Here is a 20,705-nt window from a genome sequence, read left to right on the forward strand (position 1 = left end):
CATTTCCCTCCATATTACTGATTTGGGACAGTTGCATTAATCGTGGGAGTGTCAACGACTACCAATCCCTTTTTCTTGAAGGCGAAAGCCCCCTGTACTTAACAGAGTTCTGTCAGAAAACTCACATGAGTGACCCCCATGTGGTGAAAAAATTGACAAAAAATTCATCCACCCACTATTACTGTGAGAGTTCTGGAGCACTTCTGTGAAAAATTTCTATAAGTCTAGCTTGACCCTTTCCTGAAATGGACGATTGTACTGAGAACATACTAGACATACAAGAAAATGACAAAAGATTTGTTACCATCAAACTTTACGAATTTCTTAGGAAAACATATATATTTATATTCAATAATAAAAATCACGTGAACCTAAGTGTTGTCAAATTAGCCACAACAAATTATGAAATGGACCGACCGGACAAACTGTCCTTTTCCAAGTTGGTTCTTAACATATTATCTCAATTTTTTATTTTTAAAAATGAACGCACAACTATCAAAGGAGAATCTAATCATACCCTCAACTACATAATTTTAATTGACAATTTTCCTTAACGTTACTAGACTCTATTTTTACATTTGCTTTTTCTAAAAACAAATTCAATTTTTCATTTTGAAAAAAACAGCTCAAACTTCCACTTTCAATAAATTATTCCAACTTCTATTTCATTATTTTTTTAAATTTTTTTCTTTAATAATATTTTTACAAAAAAGTCTCTCTGTCATATGTTTATGAAAATTCCACGAATTTCATATTTCTCCCTAAAAAAAATGTGAAAGTGCTGGATGCATGGGCAATAGTTTTTTTTTTTTTTTTTCCTTTTACTATAACTATATTTAAATAACTATTTGAGCCACATTCTTTAAGAAAATATTTATGCAACAGCGTTTTGACATCATTTCAACCACACTTTTTTAATAAAATAATATTACACGTAAATCTAAAAAAATTTCTTATTTTTTAATCACACAATTTTTCATCGATACACTATTCAAAAATTCATTCACGCGCAAATAAGGGCTCAGAAAACATTTCAAAGAAAAAACAAAATATTGGTAGGTTCAAGCCGGCCTCGAAGACTTTGATATAATTTAAAGTTGGCATAGTTGAATAATCATTACACGCAATATCTTGGCATCTTGACACGTTTTTCCAATAGGATTGCTCTCCCCATTAATCAAAAATCATCCATGTGAATTAATTAATTCTACATCTTATTCTCTTTCATAATTGTTTTTATTTTTAATTATAATTAAAGTACGATTTGATTCTCTCTGTATCTATCAAAGTAGTAAATGAATCTTTAATTTTAATTTTAATAATAAAATTTCTTTACCAAACTTCTAATTGAATTTGAGGTTCTACCTAATAACTCAAAAAGTTGGTCATCTTAAGCAATATTGCTTAAACTTGTGAGATTTTACCGTTGAGTGAATTTTTTGTTTTAAGTTTTTGAACTCTGATAATATATTGGGATTTGAAAATTTACTCGTTACTAAAATTTCATCAATGTTCAAGTGTTATTTTACTTATTTTCTTGAAAAATAATTACACAAGATGAAATAAGTTCAAATGGGACAAATGTCATAAAGCAAAACCCAAAAATTTTCGGTCCTCATTTAATGTTTTCTAGCTCCTTCCTACAATAATAAAAAATAAAAATATTAGGTTTCTATTTTATTTTCTTGTCTCTTGTTAATGCCTCCCTAACACAAGGTCCACCATGACATGATATGGTCTATTTTGAATAAGTCAACATCGTTTTGTATTCTTTTGTGATTTCAATGCTATGGAAAATTAAGCAGTAATCCAGAACCTCGTTTCATTTGGGTTTTCCACAAAATCAGAGTTCAAATATTGAATTTCACCATGAAGCAACCAACCAAAAAAATAAAGAAGAATTAAGAGACGAAGAAAGAAGACATATTATTTAGCCCAAAAAATTAGAGTAAATAATGAACCAAATTAGTTTATATATTATAAGAAAGCCTACAAAACTAGAAAACTAAAATAATAAGGAAACTAAATATATATTATTATACTATCGTCCCCCTCAAACTCACGATACTAAAGTAGGAAGCAGCGAGAGTTTGTCATGCAAGAAATAAAAACGATGAACGGGATGAGACTTAGTGAAGAAGTTAGCAAGCTACAACGATGTATTGTGCTATTAAGATCAAGCAATTTAGAGAAATCAGTTGAAGTGTGCTCTCCACCTAAGTTACATTTAAAGCACTTAAATAGAGTTGACTGATGAGTTTTAATAAGTGCTCTAAAAGATCGATAAATAGAAAGAAAGTCAGATCGTCATTTCATAATACAAACCCAACAATAGCGACTATAATCATTACTAAGGACACATAATATCGAGACCGTCCTTTAGTAGCAATAGGAGTAGGACCCTACACATCAGAGTAAATAAGATCAAATAGTGCAACAGAATAAGAAATACTTCGAGGACAAGGTAAAGCAAAAAATAGAGCTAATTTGCAACTACTACAATAAAAAATGTCATAAGTTTGTATATCTCCCAATTGACCCTTAGAACTAAAAATTTCGAACGACTAATGGAAATATGTCTAAAGCGAAAATGCTACAAATAAAAATTAGAAGACGATGAATTCAAAGAAAAAGATGACAAATCAACACTAGAGGCTGCAATGTGTAGTGGTCTTAGATTGTCCAAATTATATAACTCTCATTGTCTACAGCCTATCTTAGTCAAATTTTAAGATTGAGGATCCTGCACATGACAAGCAATAGAAAAAACTGAACTAAGTATCTAGAATCATACAGTTGGATAATATAAATAAGATTCAAAGTAAGAGTTGAAACACAATGGACATCTTAAAATGATGATAAGTTATGTGTATTAACAGAATCAACACCTTCTAAGGGCAATGGTGTACCATCAACAGTCATAACAATCATAGAAGAGTTAGAAAGAGGCAAATCGTAAAGAATTTTGAGTTAACGACATGTATTTGGAAGCACCTAAGTCAAAGATCCCCGAGGAAGAAATACATGAGTAACTCTGAGATGACAAACCTATATGAGTGAATGTTGACATAGCATGTAGCTGTGTGGTCGAGAACTTCTAAAACAGCTCTACTAAATCCATCAACACGACATTGGAGGAAGATAATGCTCTAAGTATAGACAAGTCGCTAGATGGCATGATAACAACTATGTTAGCAATAGGACTATAGGATCACTGCCGTGGTTGAGGTTGCTGCTTCTTAAATGGCTTAGGATATTAAGACTTTCAATGTCCTTTTTGTTTGCAAAAGTTACACTCATCACTAGCAACTTGTACATTACTTTTGTTCTGATTTAGCCAACACTGAGGGGCTAGATAGAGGAAGAGATACTTCTCCTGCAAGAGATTTCAAACGTATTTCCTAAGCTACAAGTTCACTAACCACCGAATCAACTGAAGGAAGTAAAGTACGATGCAAGATAGAGCCTCTAAGTTTCTCAAAATCATTTTGAAGTGCCATAAAAAACTGATCTAATCGCTGCTCCTATCTAAAAAGTAATATATTCCTCATATGTTTTCAGTTTGGTTGATTCCATAACAGCTAACTTATCTCAAATTAAATTCATAGTGGTTTAAAACTCAAGAATACTCTTCTGATGTAAAGCCCTAAATTAATCTCTAATTGATACCATTTTACAAATTTAGACTTAGGTTATCTAACTCTATTACATAATTCTCAGCAATATTCTCGGATTTCACAACAGTTCCACTAATATAACCCCACATTCTATTTACCTTTAAAAAGTTCATCATCACGGTACTCTAATATGAGTAATTATTACCATTTAGTTTGAGACTAATGGATTGAAGTGAATTATCCCTCGCAGTTGCCATTATTAAATCAACAAATAAGCTACTACCAATCAAATGAAATCATCAAGTTCTAAGAGAAACAATGACACTTAACACACCAAGACGAACTACCGTCGGAATATATTGTACAATACACATATAATTAAACTAATACCACCAAACGATTAGAAACTCACCATCCTGGAAAAACATTCCATGTGCCTCCACAGTCTCCGCTAAAATCCGTTCACGCGTCGTCGAAATTACACGTGTGGTAGTACCCACGCCGATCAGGTATGGTTATCTCGTCATCGGGAATACAAATATGGTCTCCAATCTTCAATAGAAAGTTGGGTTTGAGAGATATTGTATATTTTCAGTGATGACTCAACACAAATTTAGAGGATTTTTTTTTTAATTCATTTCAATTTCAAGAATTGTCTGAGAAGGATTGAGATGAAATGATTGACTTCAACACACAAATTTGGCCTCTAATATCATGAAAATAATACGAACTAATTTGATAAATCAACCTACGAAGAAGAAGAATTAAGAGACGAAGAAGATGACGTATTATTGAGCAACCAAAAATTAGGGTAAATAATGAACCAAATTAATTTATATATTATAAGGAAAGAAAATTCTACTTGTACATAATTATTGTACATAATAGTATCCATAATGTGATGTGACAATCATCCGGTTGTTGATGTGCAAGTGTGAGATTTGAATTAAATGTTGGATCCAGTATCACGTGTAATTATGGACATCATTATATAAACAATTATATATATATAACACTCCCCTATAGGAAAACCTACAAAATTAGGAAACCAAAACAATAAGGAAATTAAATATATATTATTATACTATCAAGGACGAAGTAGGAAGTTCAAGGATTGTGCCATGGTGGGTTGAGGGTGCGTAGTGATGGTGGCAAGGGTGGAGTATGTGGAAATAAAATTAAAATTAGTTATAATTATTCCAATCCCCAATTAGGCCGATCATTAACATTACTTTAGTACAAGCACACTATTATTATGGATTCTCTTATTAGATAATCTAACTTGACATAGCTATCTATCATTATGAGTTAAATATAAAGTTTAGATCATCTCATCTATTTTTACGCCAATATTATCGGAAGAATTTTGTTATTTATACACCAGGGTGTATAACATCCTCACAATAGGGGCCCGCGTCCAAATAAAAAATCGCCGTTCTCATTGTGAAGGAGTGAAGGACCTGTACAGTGAGGTGCACCATTGTACACATAACAAAACATTTACCTAAAACATAGCTCAAATGGTCTATATGTTCACTTACCCATGTCTTTTTCCACAAATTTGTTAGACTTTTAACTGAAGTCTACAATTTATTCCGCTTAATGTCATTTACACCAACCCCCTCCCCAGTTGGCACTATCGTAGAATTCGATATATGAAAAACCATTCAGAATCATGCATCAGATATATCTCCATACTATTGGTGATTCATTTCATCATTTTTCAGTTTTGTTTCAAAACAATTTAACCCCTGATTCGAAGAATAGATTATAAGCTCTTTTCAGCTTAATTAATTAAATAATTCTGGTATGATAGCAGCCTCTTAAAGGTATATACTACTTTTCAGTTTTCAATTATAAAAAGTCACATCCAATGTTCCAAGTCATTTTCTTTCTCATAGGGCTGAGCTGAGTCCAAGATTGGCTATGGAAAACCAGACCCAAGAGGAAGTCCCAGAGAACCTAAACAAACAACTTGCTCTTGCTGTTAGAAGCATTCAATGGAGCTATGCAATTTTTTGGTCCATTTCATCTAAACAACCTGGGTAAAGTTTCAATCTCTTCTTCCCACCTCACCCCTCAAGAAAAAAGAAGTTTTTTTGGTTCTTCTTATCTTTGTATTTTTATCGTTTTTTTCTCTGTGGGGTTGAGGTGGGGTGGGGTTCGGGGTTTGGAGATTTTCTTACAGATTATACACTAGTTCACAAAAAATATCGTGAATGAAAATACCGATGACTTCTTTTTACTGGTAATTTGCTTATTTTTAGAAAAACTTATCATATAATGTAAATGGATTGTTCACGTGTGTCTGATCTTGATGGGCTATCTTCTTTACAACATTAATGGTTGTTCTGTTGATCTGTTCCTTAAGTCTTCCAAATCTGCTTTATTTACTATCTAAAAGTAAAAATTAAGGAAACTTTTTGTGCAGGCAGCAGGACCATATTATATCTTATTGAGGACTTTATTCCACTTTTAGTGGCATTTGTTTGGAATTTTCTTGGTCATTTAAAAGGGAAATTCTGGGTGATTGTTGTTGCTACAATTCATGTTGATTATAGTGCAGTTTTCTGTTGACTATAGCTTTGTTAACATGTGAATGCAATTATTAGGGTATTGAAATGGGGTGATGGGTACTATAATGGAGACATTAAAACAAGAAAAACTGTTCAGGCTGAAGAACTGAATGCGGATCAGCTCGGGCTGCAGAGGAGTGAGCAGCTGAGAGAACTTTACTCGTCCCTATCTGCAGGGGAAACAAATCCACAAGCTAAAAGGCCAACGGCCGCATTATCACCTGAAGATCTCACTGATGCTGAGTGGTATTACTTGGTTTGTATGTCGTTCGTATATAATGTTGGCCAAGGGTAATTCTTCTTTTACTTAAGCTTTGAAGTTCTTCTGATTTTTTATTATTATTATTATTTTTTTCTCCAGTAGCGCTGTTAATGTCTTTGATTCGAGTGATTATGATCATGTTTGGCTGTGTTTAAATGTTACTTTTCTAGAAAACAGTCTTATTGGTAAAAAGAGTAATTCTGATTATCATGTTCTGCAAAATAAGTAACTTAAAAGTAAGTTTGACATACTATTAAGCAAAACCAAAAATGTTGTGTATGTGGTGAAGCAAGTTATAATGACAAAGAGCTTTGCCATCGCTTTTTATTAAAAATGGTTGTAAAATCATTGCATCTTTCATTCAAGAATTTATGTACGGTAAATTTTACTCTGGAGAGAATGACAATAAGTACTCTCTACCTCATATGATCATTAATACAATGCATCCTCATTGCTATGCTGTCACCGTTTCATTTGTTGTTTGTTTGCAAACATGAAATCTGTTGCCTTCCCGCCGGGATGATGTGATCTCCCAACTGCAGGGAGACCAACTGAATTACTTATGTTTCTTGGAAATTGTGTATATACCAACTATTTGTATTTTGGTTAATATTAATGGACGTAAGAAATATTAATCGGCTATGATTAGCATAATTTTAGGTGTATTTCGAATTCAATGACTTACTGAAACCAGTCATTTTGATTTTCATTGGCATTGTAAAGGTTGCCGGGGAGGACATTAGCAAAAAATCGGACTGTCTGGCTATGCAATGCTCACCGAGCAGACACCAAAGTTTTCTCTCGTTCTTTGCTTGCTAAGGCAAGTAGACGACTCTTAATTTAGTGTTCATCTAGGATCATTTTCTATAACTCTTACCTTACTTTACTTTTCAATATCTTTGTCTTATGACTGGCTGGACTTCCATTGCTTTCTGCAGAGTGCATCAATCCAGGTATTCATCTTTTTACTTGATCACAACTCCAAATATTACATGTACAACATGTTTAGGATATCAAGATTTTAAATTAAATTTCTAATTTGCAACGTATTATGTTCTAAAGTATTACATTATTGAAAATAACATGCCTTCTCTTTGATTTGCAGACAGTAGTATGCTTTCCACATTTAGGAGGGGTAGTGGAGCTGGGAGCAACTGAGCTAGTAAGCCATTTTTAAATTACTGTTCAATTTTAGTTGTCAAAACACGGTTTTATCTCAATTTGTGAACTCTTATGTGTTTCGTAGGTTTTAGAGGACAAGAAACTCATTCAAAACTTAAAAACTTCTTTCCTCGAGTTTCCTTACCCCATTGTTTCCAAGATTCCTGACAATGCCAGAAACAATAATGGCCTCATCTATCATCAAATCAATATGCCAGAAACTAGTTTTAATCAGCATGTGGAATATCCTGAAGTAAATAATTGTTCTCCCGACAATGGTTCGAATGATTTTGGGGCCAAGCAACTAAATGAGGAATTAAATATGGTAGAAGACATTGATGGGGAAGCTGGTCAAATGCAAAGCTGGCAATTTATGGATGATGAAATTAGCAATTGTGTCAACAATTCTACGAATTCCAGTGACTGTATATCTCAAACCTGTGATAATCCTGAAGATATTGTCCCAGTTTCAAACGGAAAGAAGGTAACTCATAATGAAATGCATGAGGCTCAAGAAACCAATCAACAGAAACTGAACTCTTCTGAATCCAGAGGCGAAGATATTCATTATCAAAGTGTTCTTTCCAATCTTTTGAAGAGTTCTCAACAGTTGATTCTTGGACCCTACTTCAGCAATAGTAACAAAGAGTCGAGCTTTATTAGTTGGAGGAAGGACAGATTATCAAGCTCTCAGATTCCTCAAACTGGTACTCCACAACGATTACTAAAAAAAGTGCTTATCGAAGTTGCCAGAATGCATGAAAATTGTCGGCTTGAATCTGGTAAATGTGATGGCAAAAGAGACAGCCTTTCTAAACCAGAAATAGAAGAAATTGATAGAAATCATGTCTTGTCCGAGAGAAAGCGCAGAGAAAAAATAAATGAGCGATTTTTGATTCTTGGGTCCTTAGTCCCATCTGGTGGCAAGGTACTTAAAACTACGCTCCTTTTTCATTGGTCCACTGATATAGTCCTGTCACGTTCAATAAATTAGTTAAAAGTTTGCTCATTATATAGTCCTGTTGGGTCCAATACTGCATACCAAACATTCACTAATGATATGTTTCACAAGTTAGTCAAAATTTTGTTCATAGTAATGTTCATATCAGCTTAGTACTGTGAATGAAACCTGACTATATGAGAAGATTTTTGGTTTTTATGGTTGCAGGTCGATAAAATATCAGTACTTGATCGCACTATAGAGCGCCTAAGGGAGCTCGAGAAAAGGGTTGAAGAGCTGGAATCTCACAGGGATGTAGACATGCTAGAGTCGAGGACAAGAAGTAAGCCTTACGATGCCATTGAGAGAACTTCTGATAATTATGGCACTAATAAGAATGGAATCAGCAAGAAGTCTTTGACAAACAAGAGGAAGGCTTGTGATATGGAAGAACCGAGATCTAACAGTGGCTGCAGTCTGTCAAGAGATTCTTCAACTGATAATATAACCGTTAATGTTGTCGACAAGGATGTGCTAATAGAGATGAGGTGCCTGTGGAGAGAGAACGTGTTGCTTGAAGTCATGGAAGCCATAAGCAAACTACATTTGGATTTTCAATCCGTTCGATCTTCCAACACTGATGGGATACTCTCTTTGACTATAAAATCTCAGGTTTGTTCTCTACATCTAGAAAATTATCCATTCGGCGATGTTGAAGATCCTTGAGACTAAGGTCATGTCATGACCTTGGATGTGTAATTTATGTAGAATCTGTATTTTGAAACTTAAGTAGATGTTTGTAGAGGAATTTTCCAAGCAGTTCAGTCTAATAAAGGGGGTTTTCTCATTCTCTTGAAGAGTGCTGATCTTTAACACAGATTTTCTTCTGACGATTCAACTAAAAACATTCTCAAACATATTAAAAAATGAAAAATAAAAAACTGAAGGAAAATGTTGTCGAATCAATTTAAGTGAAAAATAAGCACTTTATGTCTTATATTGAATCAATTCAAGTGAAAAACAAGCATTTTATGCCAGATTCTTGCTGGTATTTATTCATTTCATTATAGACATCGCTTTCGACAGTACAATATCACCTATGCTTTGTTGCACGATTCTTAAAATAATGTCAGCAAGTGACATTCTCTGTGCCTTCTTGTCACCCTGCACAAAAAGCATGAAGACGAATTAGACGTCTAAATTGTCTCGAGCTATGGGGCGGCCCCGAGTACAGAAATATGGGCCCCTATAATATTAGGCCTTGCACGAACCTAAGGACGGGCGACCTCAGAACTGTTTGCACCAAAAATGAGTACACCAATCATTTTTGTTCAATTTAACGTATCAAATATTTCTTAAGTTTACATTAACTTGTGAGAACAACTTGCAGACCATGCCAAACGAGAAACATCATGCTATTTTTTATTGTAAGAATCTAAACATGATTATTCTATTCTAGAAATAAAAAGGGAGAAAGGGAGCTGCATCAATTTAAAATTCGTGTTTAGGTGAATATTGAGAAACCAAGGAGTGGCCAATGCCAATTAAATAAGTTATTTTATTATTAATTTCTGTGGGTAAACAAGAAAAAGAACGACAAAAGATTAGAGCATGACCATTATGAAATTATATTTTCAATCTTTTAATAATGTGCAACAGAGATGCAATGTTCCACTATTAATTCCCGTAGATGCATGCCCTTAAATTTTGGGGTTGGTGGTCAGAATGGATCATACCCTTTTCTTTTGTTTCACTTTACAGTCTGATCTACTTATTACAAGGGAACGGAGTAATTGTTTTGTAATATTCTTTTCCATTCAATATTTCCATTGAGATATGGAGTTCGAGATCCGAGAGCGATTTATAGAACTCTATGACCCCAAAGTGGATGACCGACTCATTTCATACTAGAAATAATCGCAAAAAGTGATACGATGAGATAGAAACAAAAACATGAAACAAGTTACCTACAATTAACGATCAAAGCAAGCCCCTTTATTCTGAAATTGGATTAGCTTCACAAATGATGATTTAAATAAGAATCAACAATGTTGAACCACAAAAAGATGGGGGGTTAAAAAAGAGGTTCATAATTAAAAATGTTAGTTCTCGTTAAGATGAAAAATCATACTGAAATTGATCCCTTCACGACTTCATATAGCCTAGCAATAATAAATGATTACCCAAAATGATATGGAATGGCACATTTGATGAAGTAGATTAAATAGTATTAGACAATATTAAAGAAAATTAAAAATTAGTGTATTGCGCCCCCCCTTTATACCAAACATGCACCAAATGTATATCATACACTATTCATTATATATGAATGTGCTCCACAAGGGAGTAGAAATACAAATTTAGAACAACTAAAAGCTACTACAGACATGTTGCTTCCAAGTAAAAACCACCAATAGGATAAAAGTATTTTTTTTCCTATCAATTTTTTAAAAATAAGTCGATGCATATTTTTGTGAAGAATCATTGCCCTACTAGACTTTGATTTTCCGGGACTTGATGTTCCTCTCAAAACTCATCAAGATCACCAGCGGTAATGGAACTTATGCCCGTATAAAATTCCTTGGACAAATTCAATTATTCCCACTCAATAGTTGCCGGAGGCTTTGATGTAATATCTAGAAGAACACGATTTACGCCTTGAACTTCATTGCAAATCCTTGTTGATAGATCAGCCAGAAACTTGTGATCGAAATAGTACCTAGAAGTTTGCAATTGCAGAGAAAAAGAAAAAAAAACATACAGTAAGTAAAGTTTCTGTTAGGAGAGAGCTACTAGAATAAAAAATTGTATTCATAGCCGTAGTTATCAAGCACACCTTAGACTAAAGACAACGGAACCTAGTAATTACAATTTGCATGAGGAAGCCAAGAGCTGATATAAAAAAAATAAAAAATAAAAAATTTACGAAAAGATTAAATACCAGTCTGCAGTCATTCCATCATGACTTGTGACGGCCCTAAGTGCGATGGCATAAGAATGTGTTCTTTGATCTCCTTGAACTCCAACTGTTAATACTGGCATGAATACAGCAAAAGCTTGCCATATAGAGTCATATATCCCAGCATCTTTGATTGCCTGAATGAAGATATCATCCGCCTGATATGGGCACCACAGTCGACAGAAAAAGACATTAAATAGCTGAATATTGTTGCATTGCGTATATTTAAGAAACAAATATTCATATACCTTACGCAGGATGTCCAAACGGTTTCCTTCTGTTACATCACCAGGGACCCTCACTGCAAGGCCAGGCCCAGGGAAGGGGTGGCGCTTTAAGAAGGAAACTGGAACCCCCATAATTCTACCCAGTTCTCGAACCTTCAAACAATTGCAATAGGACGCCGAACAGATAAAACAAATCATGTCGTGCAAACAAAGTTTAACATGTAAGAGTTCTCGAAACTTAAAAAGAAATTGAACTGAATACCTCATCCTTAAATAAAAGTTTAAGCGGCTCAATGAGCTTCAACTTCATGTCCTTGGGAAGCCCTCCAACATTATGATGACTCTTGATAGTGTGGGAGTGAGTCCTCCCACTTCCAGGTGGCGGGCAAGATTCAATTACGTCAGGGTACAAGGTTCCTTGGACCAAATAAAGAGGTTTCCTTTGTAACTTTTTCTCCAAATCATGAGCAAAAGCATCAAAGATGCAGATAAATTCATTTCCGATTATTTTTCTTTTCTTTTCGGGTTCTGTTACACCTTTGAGCTTGCTAAGAAATTGCTCAGTTGCATCAATGCAAGTAACAGGTAAATGAAGATCCTTCTCAAATGTTTCCATCACCCGCGATCTCTCCTTAAACCTGTAAAATCAAAGTCAAAATTCAAAATTAGATGCATCGAACATTTGAGTAAATTTTGAGCAAGCACCTTCATATATTTTCTGAAATAATAATTTATGAAGGTTCTTTTCAATCTCATAAAAGTGGATGTTGTCTAACCTTAATAAACCATTGTCAACAAAAGCACAGTGAAGCCTATCTCCAATAGCCTTGTGAACAAGTGTAGCTGCCACTGTGGAGTCGACACCCCCAGATAATCCACAGATGACATGATCATCAGGTCCAACTGTCTCTTTTATAATTTTCAGTTCTTCCTCAAGAACATCTTCCATCTTCCAGCCGGCAGTTACTCCACAAATATCAAAGAGGAAATATCTCAACGTTTCCATTCCTTCAGGGGAATGCGTTACCTGCAAAAGATCCATAAGATCATCAAGAAGAATCAAACAGCAAATGCTCCTAATAATCAAGAGATAAGCAATGCGGACTGTTAGTATATTGAACTTAGTTATATATATAGACTATGAGTTCATGTTTCTTTGCAGTTGTTGGCGTTAGAAGAGCACAGTGAAATGCCTAAATTGATTCTGCCATTGCAGAAGAATTCCAATGAAACTGAGCATAATTTGAACGTACTTCTACTGAAGTACAGTTTACAAAATTGATTAGGGTCATTCTACTGTTTCAGCGATGCAGAGTTCAATCCGAGCTCTGAACTTTCACTGAACCTTGAAGACTAATTCACACTACAGCACTTTTGCCATGTATTCATTCTTTTTATTTGAAGCAGATTAACAATAAATAGTAACTATGAGAATTATAGAAACAAGAGAACAGAAATACTATCTAAAATGCCACCAAAAAATAAAAATAAAAATACACTTCATTTTTAAATTACCAAAGAGTTAACTAAAGAGAGAATACATAACAAACAAAAGTAAAACAGGACTATCCCAACCAAACAAATCGTTTTCCTGAAAGACCAATAACAAAAAGTCCTCCATAAGAACCAGTCAAAAGTTCTAATTTCAAATCGATACTCGAGAATTTTTATCACTTTTACTTCAGTTTATAAACTCATACCACAGAAAATAAAGTCACATGAATAAAACTAAATTAACCTATGCATCGTACAAAAAAGGTACACTTTTTATAACTAGACATGAAAAGTATACACAGTCAGCCAAATTATACCTCTGGATGGTACTGCAAACCATATAACCTCTTTTCACGATTCTCCACTGCAGCCACAGACCCCTGCTTGCTCCTTGCCACGACCTCGAACCCCTCCGGCAACTTCACGGCCTCGTCCCCGTGACTCATCCACACACTCTGTCTATCCCCAACCTTCTTATTTCCAAACAACCCACAAGCCTTCTCTACCTCGATTTCCATCCTCCCATACTCCTGTTTCTCGCCAACCCTCACCTCACCGCCCGTTTTCTGCACAATCAATTGCAGCCCATAGCATATCCCCAAAACAGGAAGCTTGTTCGACTCAACATACTCCATGAACCCAGATGGAAAACAAGGCGCGTCAATGGCGTGGACGCTGTGTGGCCCACCGGAAAGAATAATTGCAAGCGGGTTCAGGTCAGCTATGGATTTGAGGGACGATGTGCCGTTGATGCAGAGCGAGAACACATTGAGGGCACGAATTCTTCGGGTTATGAGATGGGTGTACTGGGATCCGAAATCAAGTATCAACACTATGTTTGTTTTCACATCTTGAGGGTCCATTAGCGAGTTTTCAGATTCGGTATTCGATGAGAGAAGAGGGTAGTGAGTTGTGAGAGGGAGAGGGAGAGGGAGAGGGATGGGGATAGCGTTTATGCACCAAGAAGAAAGGTGGCTAGGTTTTAGTGAAGGCGGGAAGCATAATGGATATCCAACTTTATATATCCTCATTTTAAGGAAAAGAAATTATTATTTTATTATTTCAACCTTTTCTCTATTTTCTTCCCCAGAAAAAGGAATTTTTTTTTTCTTTATATGACAAAAGGTGCATTTAACTATAATTTCCAAAGTCCAAGTGGGAACAAAAGCTTCAAAGCGCTGTTAGGGTTGTCCAAACAACTACCAAACAATTTTGGTACACACAGCAGGCCAACGAAATAAAAAATTTTAAAAAAGAATCTGATTAAATTTTAAATATATATAGCCCTTGTTTGGTTCCCATTATTTCTTCATTAAAATAAAAAATATGACCGTTATTCATCACATCAAATTACTAAATTTGTATTTCTATTTCTTGTATGGAGTCTGTAACGACTATATTTTTCATTCTCATCCTTTCAAAAATGAAAAACAAACGGGAGCATAATCTCTACTCTAGTATATGAATATGTAGATCAAAGATTAGCTTTTATCATGCCCAAAATGGGCATTATATCATTTCTGATAACTTTAAATAAATAAATACATTGTGAGCTTGTTTAGGAGTGATTTTTTCTTCAAAAAATTAGTTTTTTTGACTGTTATTTCATTATTTCAACCTTCATATTTGACTTCTTCTCTCACAGGTGAACCTTACTTTTCTCCTAACCGTCAAAAAATCAATTCTCAAAATCACTCCCAAACAAACTCTGTTTGTTTGATCAAATAAGTTTTTTAATTGTGGTGGTTCTACATTAGAGCAACAATGTATTGTCAAATGGACGAAACAGTCTTGATTCAAGGCAACTTAACACACGACAACAGGCTCACTCAGCCCGATTTATTTTATAAAAATGTAACATTACTAGTAAATTGCATTTGTAAAGCATGTCTTTATATTTCACAACATTTTTAACCATCTAAATTGCAAACGTACCAATAAAAATGTTAACCTGCTAATAAAACCTTTATTCTTCATTATACCTTCTATGTAACTAGCATTAAATTAGATGTATGAAAAAATATGAACAACAGCTTCAGCTTAATGTATCAAAATCAAGAATCAAATACAGGATTGATTCCTCTAAGATATATTCTGCAATCTGACTCACAATTTCCTCTGTATAAAGCCGGATATCAAGCCACGATCCCGAATTTGCCATATCTTTGCCAACGAGCTGGTCCAACGTCCTTTTCTCAGTGCAAGGAAGGAGGTAAAAAACAGCTTCTTTCATTACCTCGTCGACCACCTGTTGTTCCAATGGCGCAAACTGGATTTTCGATTTAATGAATGATAACCAAGGGGGCAAACCAAAATGACGTCTATGTACCTCTTGCAGAACTTCATTAATGTGATCGAAAAGAAGTTTAGGATCATAAGGAGAATCAGTGGATGGAAGCTCTACTTCGTCGAATAAGGATTCATAAATTAGCTGTTCGGTGAGTGGCATAATTGCTGATAACTTGTCCCAATTCAGACAAGAAGCTTGCAAAACTGCATTTACATAACCAGAAATGGAAGCCTTTTCATCCATGCAGGTTGTTGGAATGAATGTGGGATCAATGGGGGACGCCTCAGATGTGCACCCTTCATAATCTAGACGACGTGGTTGTAATGGCTGGCCAGCTGCAAAATGACCCGAATTACTACAACGACGAACTAAGTCTAAAAATTTAAGCTTTTCCAATCATGCACGAAGCCTTATTCCCAACAATTTGGGTCAGCTACACAAATCTCTTTTTGCCATTCTGTTACATTCATCACTAGATATCTAAAGCAGCTAGATTCTTAGCAACTACAAAAAGCCAAGTTAGTTTGGTCTACTTCTCCCCGTTCGGACTTGCCCTAGCAAAATCGTGTCACTGCTGGGAACACAACCCACTCCAACACAAGATACCAAAAAGAAGTGAGAGAGTTTTATTTTATGTCATACTTACCTCTTCTAAGTATGATGCTTGGTGGGCTATTCGCGTCTTCCATGAAAAATGGCTCAAGGACAGAAACCGGGCTTGGGTGCTCATCTCGATCTTTAGTGCTGTCATCTAGTCGGTACGTGCTTAAAGGAGTCCATGGAGAATAATCTGGTACAGAAGGCGAATCCTACAAAGGTTTAAAATGTTAGCAAAGGTTTAAACTTTGAAGTGATTAATAAATCTCTAAGAGGCGGGAGTTAAAAAGGAACATGGACCAAAGAGGTGTTTCAAATCGACGACCACCTACTGAAATAAAACAGTATGAATCCCTCACCGATCTTAGATGCGTTGTATTTCCATCTTCCTCGAGTAATTCAATTCTGTTGTTTTTTTGCATAGTGCCAGATACATCAGTGCTGCTTAATTCACTTGGCCCTTCTGAAGTTCTTGTAAATTCATGATTTGGAATGCTTTCTAATTCTACCATCATTACTCGACCTGAAAAACATGCAAGATGGATAAACAACAGATTGATAAAAGAACAGAAGATTGAGCATTATTGAAATAAACTCGTACCAGTAGACTTCAGATCAACTGCAGCAAAACCAATGTTCTCATGCACTTCTGTATCAGGACTTTCGATCAGAGAGAAATTTGTGTTCGCCTCCAATATTTCTAGTGTACTATCATAGTTCCTAAAATTATCAGAAGATCTAGCTTCTTCATTCCGTCTAAATGGAGTTACGTACTTCTTCTGTTTTCCTTTTCGGTTTTGGCAACTTGCCAGAGAATTGCCAGAAGGACTCAATCTCATCTGCGCGGAAACCGAACCTTTTTCCTTTTTCCTACTTAGGCTGGAAAGCAAAACGTCATATTCGGGTGAGGAGAGAATCTGTCCTAAGGTTTTAGGGCATCTTTTGCTAGTCGAGGTCTCAATGGCATTTAAAGTTTCCAATCTAGCAGAAAGGTGCATTTTTGCCTCCAGAATTACATCAAGTTTACGTGTTCCTTGGATACTCGATGGATTTGATTTGTTACACATGGGTTCGTTCATGCAAGAATTTTCAGATAAACAGCTTGATTTGAGGCCTTGATTCTTGTCCTTCAACTTGGCACCGATGGATGAATTCACAGAATTTCTGGTGTTCATACGTCGACAAGGACTCTCATCTCCAGAGCTCATTTTACTATGAGACCGTTCAACTGTAGTTACACCCATTAAGGGCTGGTATGTCTCTTTCCTGGTCTGTCCAAATGAATATTCCAACTTCCTCTTCATTTCGCTGAAAGAGAAAGATGTAGATTTCACATTTGGTAATTTACTGCTCGACCTGTTATGAAACTGAAGCAACGAGCAATGACAGGAAACATTCTCGGAGTATTTGGTATCCTTTGAATTTGGCTTTAGAACTACTTTTTCCGACATCCGAGAAGTGAGACTTCCTTTTGATGAATGCCCATATTGGTTCTTGATCTTTTCACATAAATACTCGTTCGACTTTAGAATTTCTAGTGCATCAGAGAATGGTCTCGACTCAGAGCATTCCCGTTCCTTGTCGACGAATTTTCGGTCCGTTAACATCTGATCAACAAAAGCTCTGGCACTCATTTGAAATTGCTCGACGCTGATCTCATTGAGCCGGCCATACTCCGCAAGAGTGATACTTCTTCCTGGACCTCCCTCGGGGCTACTCTCTTCTCGATAAATCTGATCGTAAATTGTTTCCAGCATTGCTCCAGTGTTGAGCTTATGGGAAGATTTATCTACTTCAGTAATAGGCATTTCCTTACTCGAATCTGTTCCTGCAAATAGCAGTCTTTTAGCTCTAATTCGCTTCTCTTTTTGCATCTCGATTGACATATCTTCTTGAATGAGATTCCTAACACTTCGCCTAATACAGACAACTCCAAGTCTGCTCCATTCTGAATCAAAACAAATATTGGATTAGTTCATCATTTTAGTTTCTTTTATTATGGCCGCGTCGAGGACTCGTCAAGATCGAACAGAGTTTCTTGACATATTACCATAAATTTGGGGTCGATGGACGAGGGTGAATAATTTGATCCGAAGGAATCTTTCATAAAAGCAAATTAAAGTGAGGGAATCTGATCTATATATTCCATCATAAACCACAGAAATCAAATGCATATTATGATCTAATTTGCGTTAAGAATGGTATACAATGCTGAAAATCTTGAAATTATAGCCTAAATAATCACATCTACTATGGATCAAAAGCATTATTCACCAGTTTAATCAAAAACTACTCATCCAACAAGCGAAAAATCATCAAACTTCATCCACATTTCCCCATTAGCGAGTGTCAATTTCAACCATTCACATAGGTTTTCTACTTTTCGACTCTAGCATAAAAGATGGACTAAGGTTAAAATCTTGTCCTTCGTGCCAAGATTGGAAAATCGTAATTAGGTCCACAAACATTCCCAACACACACACATACATCATACTTGTACTCCCTAGTCATAAAGCTTCTTCAATTCACTATCCCAAATCGAGCTTTTAACACAACTTCCCATCATTAAAAACCAACTTTTCTCAAGAAAATATGAATAAAAGAGAAGAAAAAGGAAAAGGGGTGGGTGGGGTACCTTTAATCCCTTTTCATAGTAGTAGAGATTATACAGACTAGAGTCCTTTCAATAGTGCTGGAGGGCTGGTGGAAAATGGAAAAGTGAAGAGAAGGAAAATGCCATAAAAGAAGAAGAGGAAAGAGAATTCTTTGTATGTATAGGTGTAAACAGCATTAATGGCATAAAATTGCCACCATACACAACAAAAATCTGGCTTTCTTCAACCACTACAAAACTTTCAACTCAAGGAAGATTCTTCAAATTTTCATTTTTTTTTTTTGGGTTTTATATATTATTGTAAATTGGGGTTTTGTCCTGCTAGTTATTATTTTTGTTTTCTTTGTGCGTGTCGTTATACAGCTCGAAACCATATTAATTAATTAAGATAAATAGAGTCTGGATTAAGTTTTAAGTATATGGTTTTGTCATGTTATTGCCGTAGGTAAGTGCTGATTAAGTATATGTGATAAAAAAATTAAGTGAAATTCAATGAACCTATGCGCCTATGACTTTGTTTCTCAGGAAATTTGCCCCTAGCATCGCTTGGTGTAGGGGGTTCATACCAAAAATTAATTTTAATCATATATTTTATAAAATTTAGAGTCCGTTTGATTGCAAAGATGAAATTTAGGTGGAAAGAAAACGAATTTCAGGAAATTGAATTACCTAAAAATTATTTTTCTGGGAATTGTAAATTATTGTGTTTGATTGGTATAATTTTTCACGTGGAAAATGTTGAAATATAAGTGTTTTTGGTATTCGTTTGGCTTTATTTTACATAAAAATTGTCAATTAAAGAGATAGAATTTAGTGGTATTGGGGATGAAATTTATTTCCATTGCCAAAATAAAAAATAAAAAATTCAATAAAATCATCTATCTTTTGACATTCGTTTGACTTTATTTTACATAAAAATTATCAATTAAAGGGAAATATTTTTTTACAATGATTCTTAGAATTTATTTTCATTGCCCAAAAAAAAAATTTTAAAAAAATCAACAGTAGCTACGAAAATCAATTCCCACAAAAGCAAGAAAAATGCAATTCCCAATAAATTCAAGAATTTCTATTCCATGGAATATAAATCCCTATCAAACACACCAAAGTTAGAAAATGTCATCCAAATTCCATTTTCCATGGAAATATTTTGTCAATCAAACAGTGCCTAATAATTTTTATCAACTTTTCAGTTATACATTATATCAACTTTATTAAAATCTACTAAAATCTATTTTTTAGCTACTCTATACAGGTGCTAAATCAAAGATCGTGAGGTTGTGTGGTCTCCATTTTTTTCCTTTTCTTTTTTGGATAAAAGATGAAATACGACAAAAATTTAGAGCATGTTTGGTTTGAATTAAAATCCGATTTTCATTTAAATCAAACAATCAATATTAATCACATTTTTCATAGACCTCACAATGTTTCAATTGCACATTTCAAAAACTTCTATTACAATCTACTAAAAAAATCTAAAATTCTTACCAAACACCGTCTTAGAGTTTATCAAATGAATGTTACATAATCTTTTCTAATGGATTCATTTTCAAATGTAACTAAAGATGTAAAGTGACCATTGTTGAAGAGTAAAATTGTACATAGTGGATTTTTTTTTTTTTTTTTTTTTTTTTTTTTTTTTTTTTTTTTTTTTTGTGAAGCTCTGAAATTCTGTATGTAATTAAAATGTATACAACTTGAACTATATGCAGAATATTAGAATTGGTATTTTCAAACGGCTTGTGGTGTATGTTAAAGACATGGTTGAGATATGTTGTTCTTTTGATGTTACTTATTACGTAATAATGCATTAATGTCTTGAGAACTAGTGTGATCCATTATTCTTTTTCTTACTAATCATAATTTTAAACAATTTATAAATTTATCAAATGAAGGCTAAATCCTCGTTTAACAAATCATTATTTGGGAAAAATAATGTTTGGATAATAATTTTTAAGAGAATTTTTT

The 20,705-nt window shown here is 34.6% G+C and overlaps 3 protein-coding genes across 4 annotated transcripts; 1 reads left to right on the plus strand and 2 right to left on the minus strand.

Moving 5' to 3' along the window:
• Positions 1–5,476: 5,476 nt before the first annotated feature.
• LOC111375106 (transcription factor GLABRA 3-like) lies at positions 5,477–9,282 on the plus strand. Its single transcript, XM_022997894.1, has 7 exons — positions 5,477–5,662; positions 6,230–6,484; positions 7,179–7,275; positions 7,394–7,408; positions 7,561–7,617; positions 7,702–8,544; positions 8,785–9,282. Exons 1-7 carry the CDS (start codon positions 5,544–5,546, stop codon positions 9,280–9,282), a joined length of 1,884 nt encoding a protein of 627 aa, XP_022853662.1. The 5' UTR covers positions 5,477–5,543.
• Positions 9,283–10,803: 1,521 nt separating this feature from the next.
• LOC111375113 (GMP synthase [glutamine-hydrolyzing]-like) lies at positions 10,804–14,277 on the minus strand. Its single transcript, XM_022997902.1, has 6 exons — positions 13,554–14,277; positions 12,519–12,769; positions 12,005–12,380; positions 11,764–11,895; positions 11,498–11,673; positions 10,804–11,275 (listed from the first exon to the last, which is right to left on the minus strand). Exons 1-6 carry the CDS (start codon positions 14,265–14,267, stop codon positions 11,152–11,154), a joined length of 1,773 nt encoding a protein of 590 aa, XP_022853670.1. The 5' UTR covers positions 14,268–14,277; the 3' UTR covers positions 10,804–11,151.
• An 899-nt stretch (positions 14,278–15,176) lies between these two features.
• On the minus strand, positions 15,177–18,994 carry LOC111375114. 2 transcript variants are annotated; one of them, XM_022997904.1, is made up of 5 exons: positions 18,759–18,994; positions 16,725–18,071; positions 16,483–16,646; positions 16,173–16,335; positions 15,177–15,861 (listed from the first exon to the last, which is right to left on the minus strand). In XM_022997904.1, exons 2-5 carry the CDS (start codon positions 18,007–18,009, stop codon positions 15,272–15,274), a joined length of 2,202 nt encoding a protein of 733 aa, XP_022853672.1. In that variant the 5' UTR covers positions 18,010–18,071; positions 18,759–18,994; the 3' UTR covers positions 15,177–15,271. The 2 variants fall into 2 exon arrangements, with proteins under 2 accessions (XP_022853672.1, XP_022853671.1); XM_022997903.1 differs by lacking the exon at positions 18,759–18,994 and adding an exon at positions 18,174–18,737.
• Positions 18,995–20,705: the final 1,711 nt, after the last annotated feature.

This window comes from Olea europaea, unplaced genomic scaffold, assembly GCF_002742605.1.
Source record: "Olea europaea var. sylvestris unplaced genomic scaffold, O_europaea_v1 scaffold134, whole genome shotgun sequence".
Classification (NCBI taxonomy): Eukaryota; Viridiplantae; Streptophyta; class Magnoliopsida; order Lamiales; family Oleaceae; genus Olea; species Olea europaea.